General features: G+C 43.5%; 1 protein-coding gene across 1 annotated transcript in view; it reads left to right on the top strand.

Moving 5' to 3' along the window:
* DHX29 (DExH-box helicase 29) overlaps positions 1-16,051 on the top strand; it is an 84,128-nt gene that overhangs the window by 2,776 nt on the left and 65,301 nt on the right. Inside the window, exons 2-4 of the mRNA XM_040339444.1 lie at positions 2,051-2,263; positions 8,210-8,283; positions 15,321-15,434. Of these exons, the coding sequence (XP_040195378.1) occupies positions 2,080-2,263; positions 8,210-8,283; positions 15,321-15,434 (372 nt within the window). The 5' untranslated portion in view covers positions 2,051-2,079. The remainder of the gene's footprint in view (positions 1-2,050; positions 2,264-8,209; positions 8,284-15,320; positions 15,435-16,051) is intronic.

The raw sequence follows: 16,051 nt of genomic DNA, 5'->3' as shown, positions 1-16,051 counted from the left end.
GCAGCTTAAAAAAACGGACAGTACAGCTTTTTTATTTACTGAGCTGAAATACAGCCCATTAATTGTAATGTGCCTATGTACACAGGCGCGTAAAAAATAAATAAATAGAAAAATCAGTTTTTTTGGTCAGTACTTTACGCCTCATGCACACAAATGTCCATTTACACATTGTGCTGAACGAGAATACGTTATATGTGAAAAATGCACATAAATACACACAAATACATATATAGGATCCCCCTGGAAGGTGGAAATCACTCCAGTAGGCACTACTATTTCTGTGATCACCACTAGTTTTCTAGGCACTGTGCCAAGTGGCATGCATGCCATTCAGAGAACACTTTGTATTTTCTCAATGAATGCAAAGCGTCCTCTGGATAGACTTTGATTTGATGGTGCCTGTGCCGAGTGAGCAACCTCCTGTGTTCACAATGCAGAAAGCGGCTGCTCGGCGCAGGATCTGCAAGTTGGCGCCAATCGCTGTAGTAGCGGTGCCCATTACAGTGATTTTCAGTTTCCACAAGGATTCCACAGATATGGTATAGGCAGAGTTAAATTGGTCCATGCTGGATTAATGTAACTATTAGATGGCAATTTTGGTGCCAAAACCCAAAATTCAGGATGCTCCTGGCCGAAAATGACAGTTTTTAAAACATGCTTGTTTATATATGATTGTATTATATTTGACTTTTTAATAAATATCATGAATTTTTAATTAATATGAATTTATTGTTTGTTGGCCATTATTGGCACTTTTAGTGCAATAAAAATGCATCCCTTTAAATAACTATGTGTGTTTTCACACTGGTCCGTTGCGCTGTCCTTGTGGTGTTTAAATCTTGCTTGCTGCCAGGGTGGATAAAAATCAATGATTTTATCAAAAGAAATAAAAATCTCAGATTTTTGGGATTTAAATCAGATTTTTTTTTATTTAAATCAGATTTTTTTTTTTATAAAATGCTTTTGAAGTAGAAATCTTTCTAAAGATAGTTTTCTATTTAAGACAGGGTTCGTCGAAACCCGAGCGACAGGTCGCAATTGCGACTAGAATTAGCGACCTGGCGCGGCACATCTGGAATATCCTGTGTCTCCGTGCGCCCCTACCTCCCCCGCCGCGTGATCACATCAGGCCGCGCCAGCTGGTAATTGAGGCCGCGGCTTTGCGGCCTTCTGCAGGCCTATGGTTCCTTCTGTGATCTGGCGCCATCTTGTGGTGGCCGTTGGTATGACAAGACAACCAGAAATGCTAATGGTGCTTTCAATGCCTGTTTTCACTGCCATCTCCTTCCCTCTATTTAGAACCCCCAAACATTTTATATATATATATATATATATATATATATATATATATATATATATATATATATATATATATATATATATATATATATATATATATATATATAGTTTATATTCTAACACCCTAGAGAATCAAATGGGGGTTTCTGTCACCCTCAACCTAAAGGCCATAAAGCCCCTCCAGCTAAGATCACATGACCAGTGCCTAGGTAACATGCCACTACTAGAGCAGGGTTGATTGGATTATCTTCAACCCCTTCAATAATCAGGTGTCATGTCTACTACACAGGTTGGGCCTCATGTACACTGCTGCTGGTAAACAAACGTTTAGGAGCAGTTGGGTGTTTTTTCAACTACTCCTGAACTCTCCTCTATGTTATCTTATCAGTACATGTACACACGGTTTTTAGTCGTTTAGAGGCATTTCAAGTGCCAAACACTTCTAAACTCGGTAACCCGCGTTTAGCCACGTTTCGTTTACAGGCGTTTTTTTTTTTAGAAACGCTTCTAAACGCAAACGTGGAAAAACGCAGCAAAACTGACGTTTTAAACATGGGTTACTATCTGTCAAGTTAAATCGTTCAGGAAAGGTTGTAAAAACGTCCCGTGTACATTAAGCCTAAGAAGATTTGCTACATAGACTCGTTTTCTACCACGTGACGGATAATCACCAGCTCTTCTTCCCTTCGCAGACTTTATGTAAATGTAGAATGCCATGTAATATTTGTTTGTTCTTTTTCTCTCTTAATAGACAAAGTATCCTCCTGGAGATCTAGAAAAATGGGTGGAAAAAATAAGAAAAGCCGTCACAGCAATGCTCCTTCTGTCCAGGGAGTGGCTGCCGCAGCAAACAGATCCAGGGCAGCAGCGGAACCCCGGACTCCTGGGGAGGATTCCGCCAAGAAACAAACAAATAAATCTGCAACTTTGTCTTCAGGGGGCAAGGAGCCGCGGAATAAGCAAGGTAAAGGGCTGGAGTTGTTTTTATATCAGAGCTCAGGAACAGTTTAAAGGCCCGTACACACGATCCAATTGTCTGATGGACTTGTTGTGTCGGATAATCCGACCGTGTGCATGCTCCATCAGACAATTGTTGGCGGAGATAACGACAACAAATGTTGTCTGTTCATTAAAACCAACTGTCTGGCAATAAATCTGTTATATTGGATTATCAAATCGTGTGTGGACAAATCCGTCCAACTAAAATCCAAAGTACAAACACGCATGCTCAGAACCAATGCTAAACATCAGACAACAATAGCAGAAGTTGCCCAAAGGGTGGCAGTAAAGAGTTGAAAAACCACGTGGTTTGTTGAATGTTGGCTGAAAATGTTCTGCCGTGTGTATGCATACCAAGTTCACGGCCAATGCCCTTCGGACCAAAATCCACGAAAAAGTCAGATGGAAGTCCGATCGTGTGTACAAGGCTTAACAGACCCGGCCCGCCTCCGTGGGAAACTTGTAAGAAAAGAAATGGCTGCACATCCAGGAATTCCGATTGCCTTTTATTGCACAAAGTGATAACACCAAAGACACCAACACGAGGTCATGTAGACCCGTTTTACACAAACATCTTGTGCTTAATCATTGCCAATGACCCGCGATTGCCCAGTAACTGAGCAGGTCCGTAAACACACACAGATCCAAGTCCTGTCAGGGAGAGGAGACCGATGGTGTGTCCCTTGTACATAGAGACACCAATCGGTCACCTGCCCCCACAGTAAGAATCGCTCCCTAGGGAACACATTAACCCCTTGATCGCCCCTAGTGTTAACCCTCTTCCCTGTCAGTCACATTTACACAGTAATCAATGCATTTTTATAGCACTAATCGCTGTATAAATGTGAATGGTCCCAAAAATGTGTCAAAAGATTCCGATATGCCCTGCCGCAATATCAGAGTCACGATAAAAATCACAGATCGCCGCCATTACTAGTAAAACATAAAAATAAAAAGAAATGCTATAAATCTATCCCCTATTTTGTAGACGCTAGAACTTTTTTGCGCAAACCAATCAATATACGCTTTTTGCGATTTCTTTTTTTTTTTTTTTACAAAAATATGTAGAAGAATACGTATCGGCCTAAACTGAGGAAAAAAAAAATTTTTTATATGTTTTTGGGGGATATTTATTATAGCAAAAAGTAAAAAATATTGTTTTTTTTTTTTTCAAAATTGTCATTTTATTTTTGTTTATAGTGCAAAAAATTAAAAACCGCAGAGGTGATCAAATACCACCAAAAGAAAGCTCTACTTGTGGGAAAAAATGATAAAAATTTCATATGGGTACAGTGTTGCATGACCGCGCAATTGTCATTCAAAGTGTGACAGCGCTGAAAGCTGAAAAATGGCTTGGGCAGGAAGGGGGTGAAAGTGCCCATTATAAAGGTGGTTAAAAAAAGGTTCCTGCATTTTTGTCAATTTAATGTGCGACTTGCATAGACATCTGTGCATGAAGTCGCTCAGATGTCGGCAAACCACACATAAAATCACACTGACTGGCAAATTTGAAATCGTGCTGAAATGTCATGATTCCAAAGCCGCATTTAGTGTGAACGGAGTGTAATGCCGCGTACACACAATCATTTTTCGGCTTGTAAAAAACAATGTTTTTCAGCCTCTAAAAAAAACTAAGTTTTTTCAAACTTCATCATTAAAACGACGTTGCCCACACACGATCGTTAAAAAAAAAAAAGATCTATAAAAAGTCATACCTATAGGTACTGTAAATATCTCGTAAACATGCGCCGTTTAAGAGATATTTACTGTATACTGCACCGATAATGACATCGGCGCATTTGTCGTTTCTTCAGGTGCGTGTGCCTTGACCGTTGGCTCCCACACGCATGCGCGGTAGTGACATCACACGACTCCGGCCAGTCACTCAGCCGGAGTCCGCGGCCCAAGGAAGACGGGCGAAAATAGATGTGGCCTCCAGCGCAGACGACGCTTGCAGGTAACTGTGACATAATGTGCTAGTGTGTGATCCATACAAGCACATTATGTCTTTACTTTGCAGGGAAGAACAGAAGAAAACCCCACCAGGGTTTATTTCCTCTTTAAAAGCAAAAGATCAAAAAATTCAATTATTTTTGTGTTTTTGCTTTAAAAAAAAAAAGGGGGCTTGTTTACATGTGGCTGGAACTGGAAGTGATGTCATGACTTCGCTCCGGTCCTCCTAGGGCATAGAGGTGAGCGGAGGCCATCTTTTCTTCACTTATCTCTATGCCTAGCCGCCACCAGCGCCGGATGGGTTACCGGAGCTACCGTTCAGACAGGTAATCCTGGGAACCACCGGAAAGCAGCAGGGGAGAGGAGGGTGGGGATTGCCACTTCTTTTAAAGCGGGAGTTCACCCATTTAAAAAAAAAAAAAAAATTTCCCCTTAGCTTCCTGCTCGTTCGGTCTAGGGGAATCGGCTATTTATATTAAAATATGTGCAGTACTTACCCGTTTTCGAGCTGCATCTTCTTCCGTCGCTTCCGGGTATGGGTCTTCGGGAGCGGGCGTTCCTTCTTGATTGACATTCTTCCGAGAGGCTTCCGACGGTCGCATCCATCGCGTCACTCGTAGCCGAAAGAAGCCGAACGTCGGTGCGGCTCTATACTGCGCCTGCGCACCGACGTTCGGCTTCTTTCGGAAAATCGTGACGCGATGGATGCGACCGTCGGAAGCCTCTCGGAAACCTGTCAATCAAGAAGGAACGCCCATTCCCGAAGCCCATACCCGGAAGCGACGGAGAGGATGCGTCTCGTAAACGGGTAAGTACTGCACATATTTTAAAATAAATAGCCGATTCCCCTAGTAATAACGAGCAGGAATCTAAGGGGGAAAAGTGCCCTCTAAGGGTGAACCCCCGCTTTAACCACATCCATACCAGCCCATTGTAAAATGACATCCACAAAGGACCTCTAACGATCCGGGTGGACGTCATATGACGTCCTGGGCTTTGTGGGGGGATATCTGAATGATGCCTGCAGCTAGAGGCATCATTCAGATATCCTTCTCTTCTGCCGGCGATTCTGCACAACGTAAGAATGATCATAGCGGCGATTCCGCCGCTAGATCGTTCTTACAGGCGGTGGGAGGGGACATCCCCCCCTCCCGCCGCCATCCGGTGCTTCTCTGGGCTCTCCCGTGCCATCGGGGGCCCGGAGAACAAATCGTCCGGCGCTGGCAGGAAGCATAGAGATGACTGGTGACCAGATGGTCACAAGTCATCTCTATGACCGTCGGAGGACCCGGGCGCGATGTGATGACGTCACGGCCGGGTCCCTGTAAGTAAACAAAGCCGCAATTGCGGCTGCTAAGCAACAGTAATCATGAGATCGGTGAATTTTTTTTCACCGATTTCATGCTTTCGAGCCTGGAGGAGAGATGTGGGGTCTTATTGACCCCCCATCTCTCCATAAAGAGTACATGTCACACACATTTCCTATTACAAGGGATGTTTACAGGAATAAAAGTGATAAAAAAAAAAAAAAATATGTAAAAAGAAATAAAAAATATATTTTTTAATGCCCCTGTCCCCAGTAGCTCTCGCGCAGAAGCGAACGCACACGCAAGTCCCGCTGACATATGTAAACGCCGTTTAAACCACATATGTGAGGTATCGCCGCGAGCGTTAGAGCGACAGCAACAATTCTAGCACTAGATCTCCTCTGTAAATCTAAACTGGTAACCTGTAAAAAATCTCAAAGCGTTGCCTATGGAGATTTTTAAGTACCGAAGTTTGGCGCCATTCCATGAGTGTGCGCAATTTTAAAGCGTGACATGTTAGGTATCTATTTACTCGGTGTAACATCATCTTTCATATTTTACAAAAAAATTGGGCTAACTTTACTGTTTTGTTATTTTTTTAATTCATGAAACAATTTTTTTCCAAAAAAAAAGCGTTCGAAAAATTATTGCGCAAATACCGTGCAAGATAAAACGTTTCAATGACCGTCGTTTTATTCCCTAGGGTGTCTGCTAAAAAAAATTATGATTTGTACATGTAGGAGAGAAGTGCCAGAATAGGCCTGGTATGGATGTGTGTATAACAGCCCTGTATGGAAGTGGTTAAAAGTGACCCAGCACAAATCCGGCGCTCTGCCCACTTTTATGAGAATGCCCAACGCCTTAGGGAAAAATTGATACTGGGGTTATGACCTCTAGCTGCAGTCATAACTCCGGTAGTGTAATGATGTATTTTCCCAGTTCGGCGGTTGGCAAGTAGCTAAAGCTTAAAGCGGAGTTCCAGTCTGTAAACAATAAAGTGAAGTCAGCAGCTACAAAATACTGTAGCTGCTGACTTTTAATATAAGGACACCTTTCCAGGTATCCCGCAAAGTCAGCACCCCTAGTTGATTAATCATTCGGCTACGGGTGTGGGCGCTGGCATCTGTTGTATGGGACACAGGAAGTGAAGCCTTGCAGCTTCACAGCCTGTTTCCTACTGCGCATGCGCGTGTCGCGCTGCGCTTTCTGAATGGTCCCGCCGTCTTCTGGGACCTCTGTGTCTCCCAGAAGGCAGCGGGGGGGAGGAGAAGGGGCCAGAAATGACTTGGATCATTGTGCGGCAATATTACGAGGAAATAGGAGCAGGTACCTGTCAAAACCGGGTATCTCATATTCCCAAAAAAGTGGGAGTGGAGGGGGGAGGGTGCGAACAAACAGAGCTTCCCCTTTTGGGTGGAGCTCCGCTTTAACCCCAGGCAAATATAAAAAACACAAATTAATGCAGCCCTGTATTCAATATTACATTGTTAATTGTATTTTTAAAATTGTTAAAAATAACCGTATTGGACATGTTATCAGCCTCTTGGATACAGCAGAACTCAAACTGGGAAAGGGAGGGTCACGACTTGGAGCCAGTTAGAAGTGCTGCTTGTATATGTATTGACAATGAAGATGCTGCTAGAAGGTAGAGAGGATAGGGATGACTTCATCAGTCTTCTGCTGCTTTTTCACTGTCCAGTCAGCCGGATGCAGGTGGAGAGAGGACGCCACTGAATTGCTTACCTTTAAGCTGTTTCATCCGCCTGCTGTGCAGATCTTAATACTGGAAGAAAAGAAATGCAAATCCTTTGTTTTATAAAACAACATCCTGGCCCAGATCCACAAAGAACTTACGGCGGAGTATCTATTGATACGCCGCGTAACTTCTAGGATGCGCCGGCGTATCTTTGTTTTGTATTCACAAAACAAGATACGCCAGAATGTAGGTTAGATCCGACTGACGTACGTCTTAGTACGCCGCCAGATCTTAGGTGCATATTTACGCTGGCCGCTAGGTGGCGCTTCCGTTGATTTCCGCGTAGAGTATGCAAATTAACTAGATACGCCGATTCTCAAACGTACGTCCGCCCGGCGCTTTTTTTTACGTTGTTTGCGTACGGCTTTTTCCGGCGTATAATTACCCCTGCTCTATGAGGCGTACGCAATGTTAAGTATGGACGTTGGGCCAGCGTCAAATTTTTTACGTTTTACGTCGTTTGCGTAAAACGTTCGCGAATAGGGCTTTGCGTAAATTACGTTCACGTCTTCTAGGCATTGAGCGGGCACAATTTAATTTGAAAATTCGACGTGATACTGAGCATGCGCGCGCATGCGCCGTTCGAAAAAAATGTCATTTACGTGGGGTCATGCTTAGTTTACATAAAACACGCCCCCCTGTTCCTCATTTGATTTAGGCGCGCTTACGCCAGCACATTTACGCTACGCCGCCGTAACTTTAGACGCAAGTGCTTTGTGAATACGGCGGAGTAGCGTAACTACGATAGGCTACGCCCATTTAAATTTACGCCTATCAATGTGGATCTGGCCCCCTGTATATAACGGTTTGCCTGGAATTCGGCTGTAATGTTTATCCTTTATTTTTGCACTTTATTAATATGTTTATGATCTTTCTCTAAATCTTTATTTTTCAGGACCCAAGACATACAGTTTTGCTGCTACTGGTGATCTGGGAGCTTCAGCCAATCATGACAGATCTGTGCTAAAGGTCAGAACAGTTGCTTTTTAAAGTGTTCATTCACACCAGATGCGCTGGGGCAGGTTTGTGATTCCCAAGGCATGGCAACCCAAAAAAATAATTATTTCCTATGAATGTAGGTCACACCAGTGCATTGCGTTCCGTTGCATTTCCCCAGTACTGAAAAAACGTACGGCATGCACTACTTTTTTTCAGTGCAACGCAATGTGTTTAAATTCACGCAAACGTGCACAAACTCTCATAAACGTAAGGCAAGCGAAAGAAAAACAAATGCAGCGCATGTAAAATGTACGCGAAAAGCATTCAACACATTACCATAACACACCGCAAGGCACATGCATTAACGGAGGTGTTGTGTGAATAAGGTCTCATACAGGCAGTCCCCGGGATACTAACGAGATGTCACTCCGGCCAAAAAAAAATATTTGTATGTTTTTTTGGATAGCATAGGGAACGGTTATCACCCCTGTAACATTTGTTCTGCTGTCTGTGTCCCGTTCAGAAGATTTCACCTCACTTTCTGTCCCTGTGACAATTGGATTTTGAAAACTTGGGGTTGTTATGGAAACACAAGGATTGGTGATAAAGCTTCAGTGGAGACACTTTTTTCCCATATTAACTCTTAACCACTTCCCGACGACCATATACAATCGCAGGGTGGTTCTACTTCTCTGGGGCGCCGTGTTTTTACGGCCGCCCCTTTCCGCGTTCCCGCGCGCGCTCCCGAACGCGCAGCGGGGAACTTCTGTGCTGGCCGTGTCCCTTGGACACAGCCAATCACAGATCGCCGTGAACGGCCAATCGGAGTGGCCGTTTGCTAGGCAATCTGTGCGGCCAATGAGAGATGATCTCATATGTTTACATATGAGATCATTTCTCATTGCCGGCTCTCACAGACAGCGGTGCTGTCAGGGGAGAGAGGAGACGGATCTGTGTCTCTTGTACATAGGGACACAGATCGGTCACCTCCCCCAGTCACCCCCCTTCCCCCACAGTTAGAACACTATATAGGGTACACATTTAACCCCTTCCTCACCCCCTAGTGTTAACCCCTTCCCTGCCAGTAACATTTATACAGTAATTAGTGCATATTTATAGCACTGATCGCAGTATAAATGTGAATGGTGTCAAAAGTGTCCGATGTGTCCGCCATAACGTCGCAGTCGCAATAAAAATCGCAGATCGCCGCCATTACTAGTAAAAAAAAAAATAATAAAAAAAAAAATAATTCTGTCCCTTATTTTGTAGGCTCTATAACTTTTGCGCAAACCAGTCGCTTATTGCGATTTTTTTTTTTTTTTTTTTTTTACTAAAAATATGTAGAATACGTATCGGCCTAGACTGAGAATAAAACATATTTTTTTTTAAAAAAAATTGAGCTATTTATTATAGCAACAAGTAAAAAATATTTTATTTTTTTTCAAAATTGTCGCTCTATTTTTGTTTATAGCACAAAAAATAAAAACCGCAGAGGTGATCAAATACCACCAAAGGAAAGCTCTATTTGTGGGGAAAAAAGGACGTCAATTTTGTTTGGAAAACACCCCGTCGCACGACCGCGCAATTGTCAGTTAAAGCGACGCAGTGGCGAATCGCAAAAAGTCCTCTGGGCAGGAAGGGGGTTTAAGTGCCCAGTAAGGAAGTGGTTAAAGGAGTGAATTTCCCTTCCTAGGGGTAGATTTGCTCTCACTTCATGTTGTCTTCCTCCGTTTGTAAGGCTGGGTTCACACTATTCGGTGCGCATTGCTTTGCACATCACATGCGATGTCTGTGTGATGCAAATTCAGTCATACAGTTTGTAAGGCTGAAATCGCATTACATTCAGACCAGAATGGTGTAGGACCCTTTTTTTGGTTCGCACTGGAATCGATTCGCATGGGTGTTCAGACCCATGCGATCCGATTCCCGTCCGATTTCACAGTTCACACCGCGTTCTGTGAGCCAATTTAGGGGTGTCATTAACTTTATATTGATGCCCGCAGCGGTTCGCAGAGAGCAGTGTGAACTGCCTGCGATTCAGATGTGATGCATGAACCCACACAGGAATCGCACTGGTTCCCGCATTGCACCAGTGTGAACCCAGCCTAAGTATAAATTGTATATAAGTCAGATGTATGTAACTCAGGGACTGCCTGTGTATAGAATGTGTTTTAATCTGTTTCAATTTTTTTCTTGTATTAAGAGAGGTATGGACTCCAGAGAGAGAGATCATTTTGCCCCTGTACAAATCATTAGTAAGACCGCATCTGCAGGGCTCAAGTCCTGCGGGAACGCGTGGGAACAGAGTTCCTGCACTTTTTTCACAGCAGGAACGCCGTTCCCTTTGCAGGACTAGAGCAGCCGAGAGCACCTGAGCCAATCCTTCACTAAGCGGCGATGCCCAGCTCGAGTCACTGTCAGGAGAAGGCGAATCTTAGTAATCCTTTATGTTACCGGCCGCTCCCTTTATATCGATTCATAAGGTAGTGTGCGGGTATTCCGTCACTTCCTCGATGCCGCAATGTCTCCTGGGAGCTTTTGTCATTGTTCCCAGGAGACATTGCGGAAGTCTGCCGCAAGTTATCGCGGGATTTAGAACGAACATGCGGTTTAGTAATTATGCATATGAGCGTATCATTTTTTTTTTTTTGGTGGGGGAGTGGATCTTAGGTGGGAGTTCCCACACTTTTTTCCCCAGGACTTGACCCCTGCTAATCTGGAATATGAAGTTCAGTTTTGGGCCCCAGTTCTCAAAAAGGATATCGGGGAGCTGGAGAAAGTGCAGAGAAGGGCAACCAAACTGATAAGAGGCATGGAGGAGCTCAGCTATGAGGAAAGATTAGAGGAACTGAATTTATTCTCTCTTGAGATGAGGAGAATAAGGGGGGATATGATCAACATGTACAAATATATAATGGGTCCATATAGTGAACTTGGTGTTAAGTTATTTACTTTTACGGTCAACACTGAGGACAAGGAGGCTCTCTTTATGTCTAGAGGAAAATAGATTTTATCTCAAAAGTAAAGGTTTCTTCACAGTAAGAGCTGTGAAAATGTGGAACAGACTCCCTCCAGAGGTGGTTCTGGCCAGCTCAGTAGATTGCTTTAAAGTGGAGTTCCACCCATAAATATAACATTGCATCAGTAGTTTTAAAAAAATGTCATTAGTCCTTTACGATTTTTTTTTTTTTTTTTTAGATGCTTTCAAAGTGTTGTTGCTAGGCAGAATAGTTAATCTTCCCACTTCCTGCACCTAGGTGCTTAATACACCGCACAGACTCCTGGGAATGTAGTGGGTGTAACTTTCCAGGAGTCTGTGCACTCCCCAGTCTCAAAGAATCATGTGACTTGGACAGCACAGGTGCTGAAACCTGATCTGACACTGCTTGTGCAGCACTGAGCATGATCTGCAAGGCTGAAATCCAGGAAGTCATACAGTCTGGCTTCATGATGCCCACACTTAAGATGGCCCCAGTCAATTTCTATTTTATAAAGTGTCTAAATGCTGTAACAACCTAACAAAACGGACCTTAGTTTACAGACTAACTTTACTAGAATACATTAAGCTTGTGTATTACAGGGGTATTTATATTTAAAAAGTGAAATTGTGGCCGGAACTCCGCTTTAAGAAAAGTTGGATACTTTCCTAGATGTACTGAGTACTAACATTTATAGGTAAAGTTGATCCAGGGAAAATCCGATTGCCTCTCGGAGGATCAGGAAGGATTTTTTTCCCCTGCTGTAGCAAATTGGAGCATGCTCTGCTGTGTTTTTCCACCTTCCTCTGGATCAACTGTGGGTATAGAATTGGGTATATGGGATTGTATTTTTTTTATTTTTGTTTGGTTGAACTAGGTGGACTTGTGTCTTTTTTCAACCTGACTATGTAAATTATGGGCCAGATTCTGGTACATCGTGCGTATCTCTGCGGCGGCGTAACATATGTCATTTACGTTACGCCGCCACAAGTTTTTCAGGCAAGTGCTTTATTCACAAAGCACTTGCCTGTAAAGTTGTGGCGGCGTAGCGTAAAACACCCGGCGGAATTCAAATTTGGCGGGTAGGGGGCGTGTTTCATTTAAATGAAGCGCGTCCCCGCGCCGAACGAACTGCGCATGCGCCGTCCCTAAAATATCCCAGTGTGCATTGCGACTGATCGGATATTCGCGTATCTAGCTAATTTGCATACTCGACGCGGAAATCGACGGAAGCGCCACCTAGCGGGGAAAAAAAAATTGCAGTTACGATCCGACGGTGTAAGAGACTTACGCCTGTCGGATCTAATGGATATCTATGCGTAACTGATTCTAAGAATCAGTCGCATAGATACGACGGCCCAGATTAGGACTTACGACGGCGTACATTGGTGCTGTGCCGTCGTAAGTCCTTTGAGATTCTGGGCCTATGTTTTTCTCTCAATGTTATTAAAATATTACCCAATTATCATGTTTTGTTGAAATTTAGGCTTTTATAGCAAGCTGTGTTTTCAGGAAATGTATTCTCATTCCTACATATGTTGGTATATGTTAGTCTTTGGTTATATGTAATGTTTATCATTCCTGTACTATAATGCCCTGTACACATGACTGGTTTTCCTGACATGCCAAAACCTGTCGTTTTTCCCCCCGACGTGATTCCGCTAAAGCCTGCCTTGCATACACACGTTCAGTCAAAAAAACGCTCGACCAAAGCGCAGTGACGTCCAACACTTACGACGGCACTATAAAGGGGACGTTCCATTCAAATGGCGCCACCCTTTGGGATGCTTTTGCTGATTCTCGTGTTAGTAAAAGTTTGGTGAGAGACGATTCACGCTTTTCAGTCTTCGTGCTTTTCAGTCCGTTACAGCGTGACGAATGTGCCATCTCCATTACGAACGCTAGTTTTACCAGAACGAGCGCTCCTGTCTCATACTTGATTCTGAGCATGCTTGTATTTTTCCCCTCGGAAAAGCATACACACAAGCAGTTTTTGCGACAAGAAAAAGACTGATGGGAAACACGACGGGAAAAAATAGAGCAGGTTATCATTTTTTTTGCGGGCAGTTTTCTCGTTGGGATCACTGCTATGGAGCATACACACGACCGGTTTTCCCGACCAATCTAAAAAATGGCAGTTTTCTCGTCGGGAAAACCGGTCGTGTGTACGAGGCTTATAGGGTAAAGGTGTCTGCAGATGAAGGAGAATTGTATCTGGCCGGTCATGGTCTGATGGCAGAATATTTGTAGGTGTAAGCTGTGCCATATTGCTGCAGACATCCCCTGATCAAGCTGATTGGTTGCCAACCAAAAACTATTGTTTTCTTTGTAAATGGCTGACTCCTCTTTCTCTTAGTAAAAATATGTATGCTCACCCTATGCAAACCTGCAGATTTGTAGAAACATATTTTGCCCACCATGTAATATATGTTAACAACTCACCAGGTACCAGGCCCTTCCTAGTGCTGTAATTTTCTATTAGTTATGCTGCACCCTGCCCCCACCCCCAGAGCCACCCCCTGCAAAGATCAGATGAAGAGGTCCACCATGATCAGCTGGTAGAAACACATTTATCCCAAAATCTTAGAGCAGTCAAGCAGTGATCAGATGTTCCAACTGGCATCTCCATATTTTTTAGATATGTGATATTAGGAGGCAGGGCATGAGAATAAATAACTTGGTAGATAATTGCAGCTTGCAATGGGCGCACCCGAGCAGGCTCATTCCCGAGCTTTGGCTGTGCATGCTCATTCACATACAGAGCTGCGACCCCATCCCACTCCCCCTCCCCCTCTCTCCTCGATGGCTCACTGGATGTGAGTGACAGCAGCAGGAGCTAATGGCTCCCACAGCTGTCTTAGCCAATGAGGAGGGAGAGTCTGTGGCGAGCCGAGGCTTTCGTGCACATCGGTGGATCAAGATGAGGCTCAGGTTAGTATTAGGGGGGCTTCCGCACAGAGAAGGTTTTTTTACCTTCATGGATATTATGCACGAAGGTAAAGGCATCAGTGTTCTGCCAAAATAGCCAATTCATCAAGATCTTCAATTATGTCACTTTCTGTAAAGCAGGGATATGCAATTAGCGGACCTCCAGCTGTTGCTGAACTACAAGTCCCATGAGGCATAGCAAGACTCTGACAGCCACAAGCATGACACCCAGAGGCAGAGGCATGATGGAACTTGTAGTTTTGCAACAGCTGGAGGTCCGCTAATTGCATATCCCAGCTGTAAACCATCATTAATTGGAGATTTCGACGACTTGCCATTTTGACACAACACCGGCAAGCGTGTACACTCTGGGAAACACAAAGACTTTGCTGTTTTGACACAACAGTGGATAACGAGGAAATATTGTCACAGCGGAGGTAGCCATTTTGTTGGTTAGTATCGGAGCGGACTAACAATATCCGCTCATAACACTGTGTACCGGAGTGTAAAAAGTTGCCGGTATTGTGTCAAAACAGCAAGTTGTCAAAATCTCCATTTACTGACAGTTTACAGTAACTGGAAGTGACGTAATTGGAGATCTTGATGAATTGGCTATTTTAACAGGGAAACAGGAAGTGAAGCCGTGTAGGTTCACAGCCTGTTTCCTACTACGCATGCATGAATAGCACTGCGCTTCTGAATGGCCCCACTGCGCTTCTGGGAGACACTGTGTGTCTCCCAGAAGGCAGCAGGGGAAAGAGGAGTGGCGAAAAATTTCTGGAAGTGGGAGCAGGTACCTGGTTTTGACAAGTATCAGTGGTCCCCCCCCCCCCCCCCCCCCCCCCCGAAAAGGTGCGAAATGTGTCAGCGGAGGGAGGAAGCAAACAAGCAGGGCTTCCCATTTTGGGTGGAGCTCCGCTTTAAGGTTCCTAGCTCACATGCATACATACACTTAGTAGGGCCAATTTAGACAGAAGCCAGTTAACCTACCAGCATATCATAAGTGTGGGAGGAACCCAGAGGACCCAGAAAAAAAAACATGCAAGCACAGGGAGAACATGCAAACTCCATGTAGATACTAGTTCATAGCTAATCACAATGATGTTCACAATCACATAACTGCAGCATTGTTAATTTTTATTGATTTCTGTTTATCAACAGGTTGTAATTGATAGTAAATTGGAGAAGAGAATAATTGATTTAATAAATGAGCACAAAAAGCTAAATTCAGATCAAGGAATGGTGTCCGGAAGGTTGACTTCTAAGAAGTTACAGGTTTGCATTTTGGTTCTTACGCTTTTTATTTACTAGCAATGCTACTTAACAGTGATGCATCTACTTAATTTCATGTAGTAAATGTGAAAGTAATACTGCACAACCCAGGGGTCAAGGGTACAACATCCCTATAGAAATATTATAAATATGTAAGAAAGGAAAAGGGTGAATTTTCAAGCTGCCACAAATAACACAAATATATGATACAACATATCCACATTTTTATTACAACATAAGCATTGTAAAAAAATCAACATTTAGCAGTGTTGTTGAATATTAAAAACCATCAAACGGTATTCATGTGGCTTTATTGAATATGCAGTAACTTCAACTCAACCTGTTGTGCCAATCATTGGCTTCTTCAGGAGATTTTTTAGAATACTACATAAAAATCTCAGCTGGTTACAACACATCTTAGGAATCGTTCACTGGAATCAAATTCTCCTCCCAACAGAGTGTTTCACATATCACACAAGAAAAAACTCATAGTGTGATACCCTCTTAAAATGTATTATATCCAGCAAAGCCCTCTTTCATAAAAATGCACTTACAAAATAGCAAATAAAGCATGTAAATGTCCCTCTGATGAAGACGTCAATACGAAACATGTTAGGGCG

The sequence above is a fragment of the Rana temporaria genome, chromosome 1 (assembly GCF_905171775.1).
Source record: "Rana temporaria chromosome 1, aRanTem1.1, whole genome shotgun sequence".
Classification (NCBI taxonomy): Eukaryota; Metazoa; Chordata; class Amphibia; order Anura; family Ranidae; genus Rana; species Rana temporaria.
The sequence above is the reverse complement of the archived record's forward strand: the minus strand, read 5'-3'. Positions and strand labels throughout refer to the sequence as shown.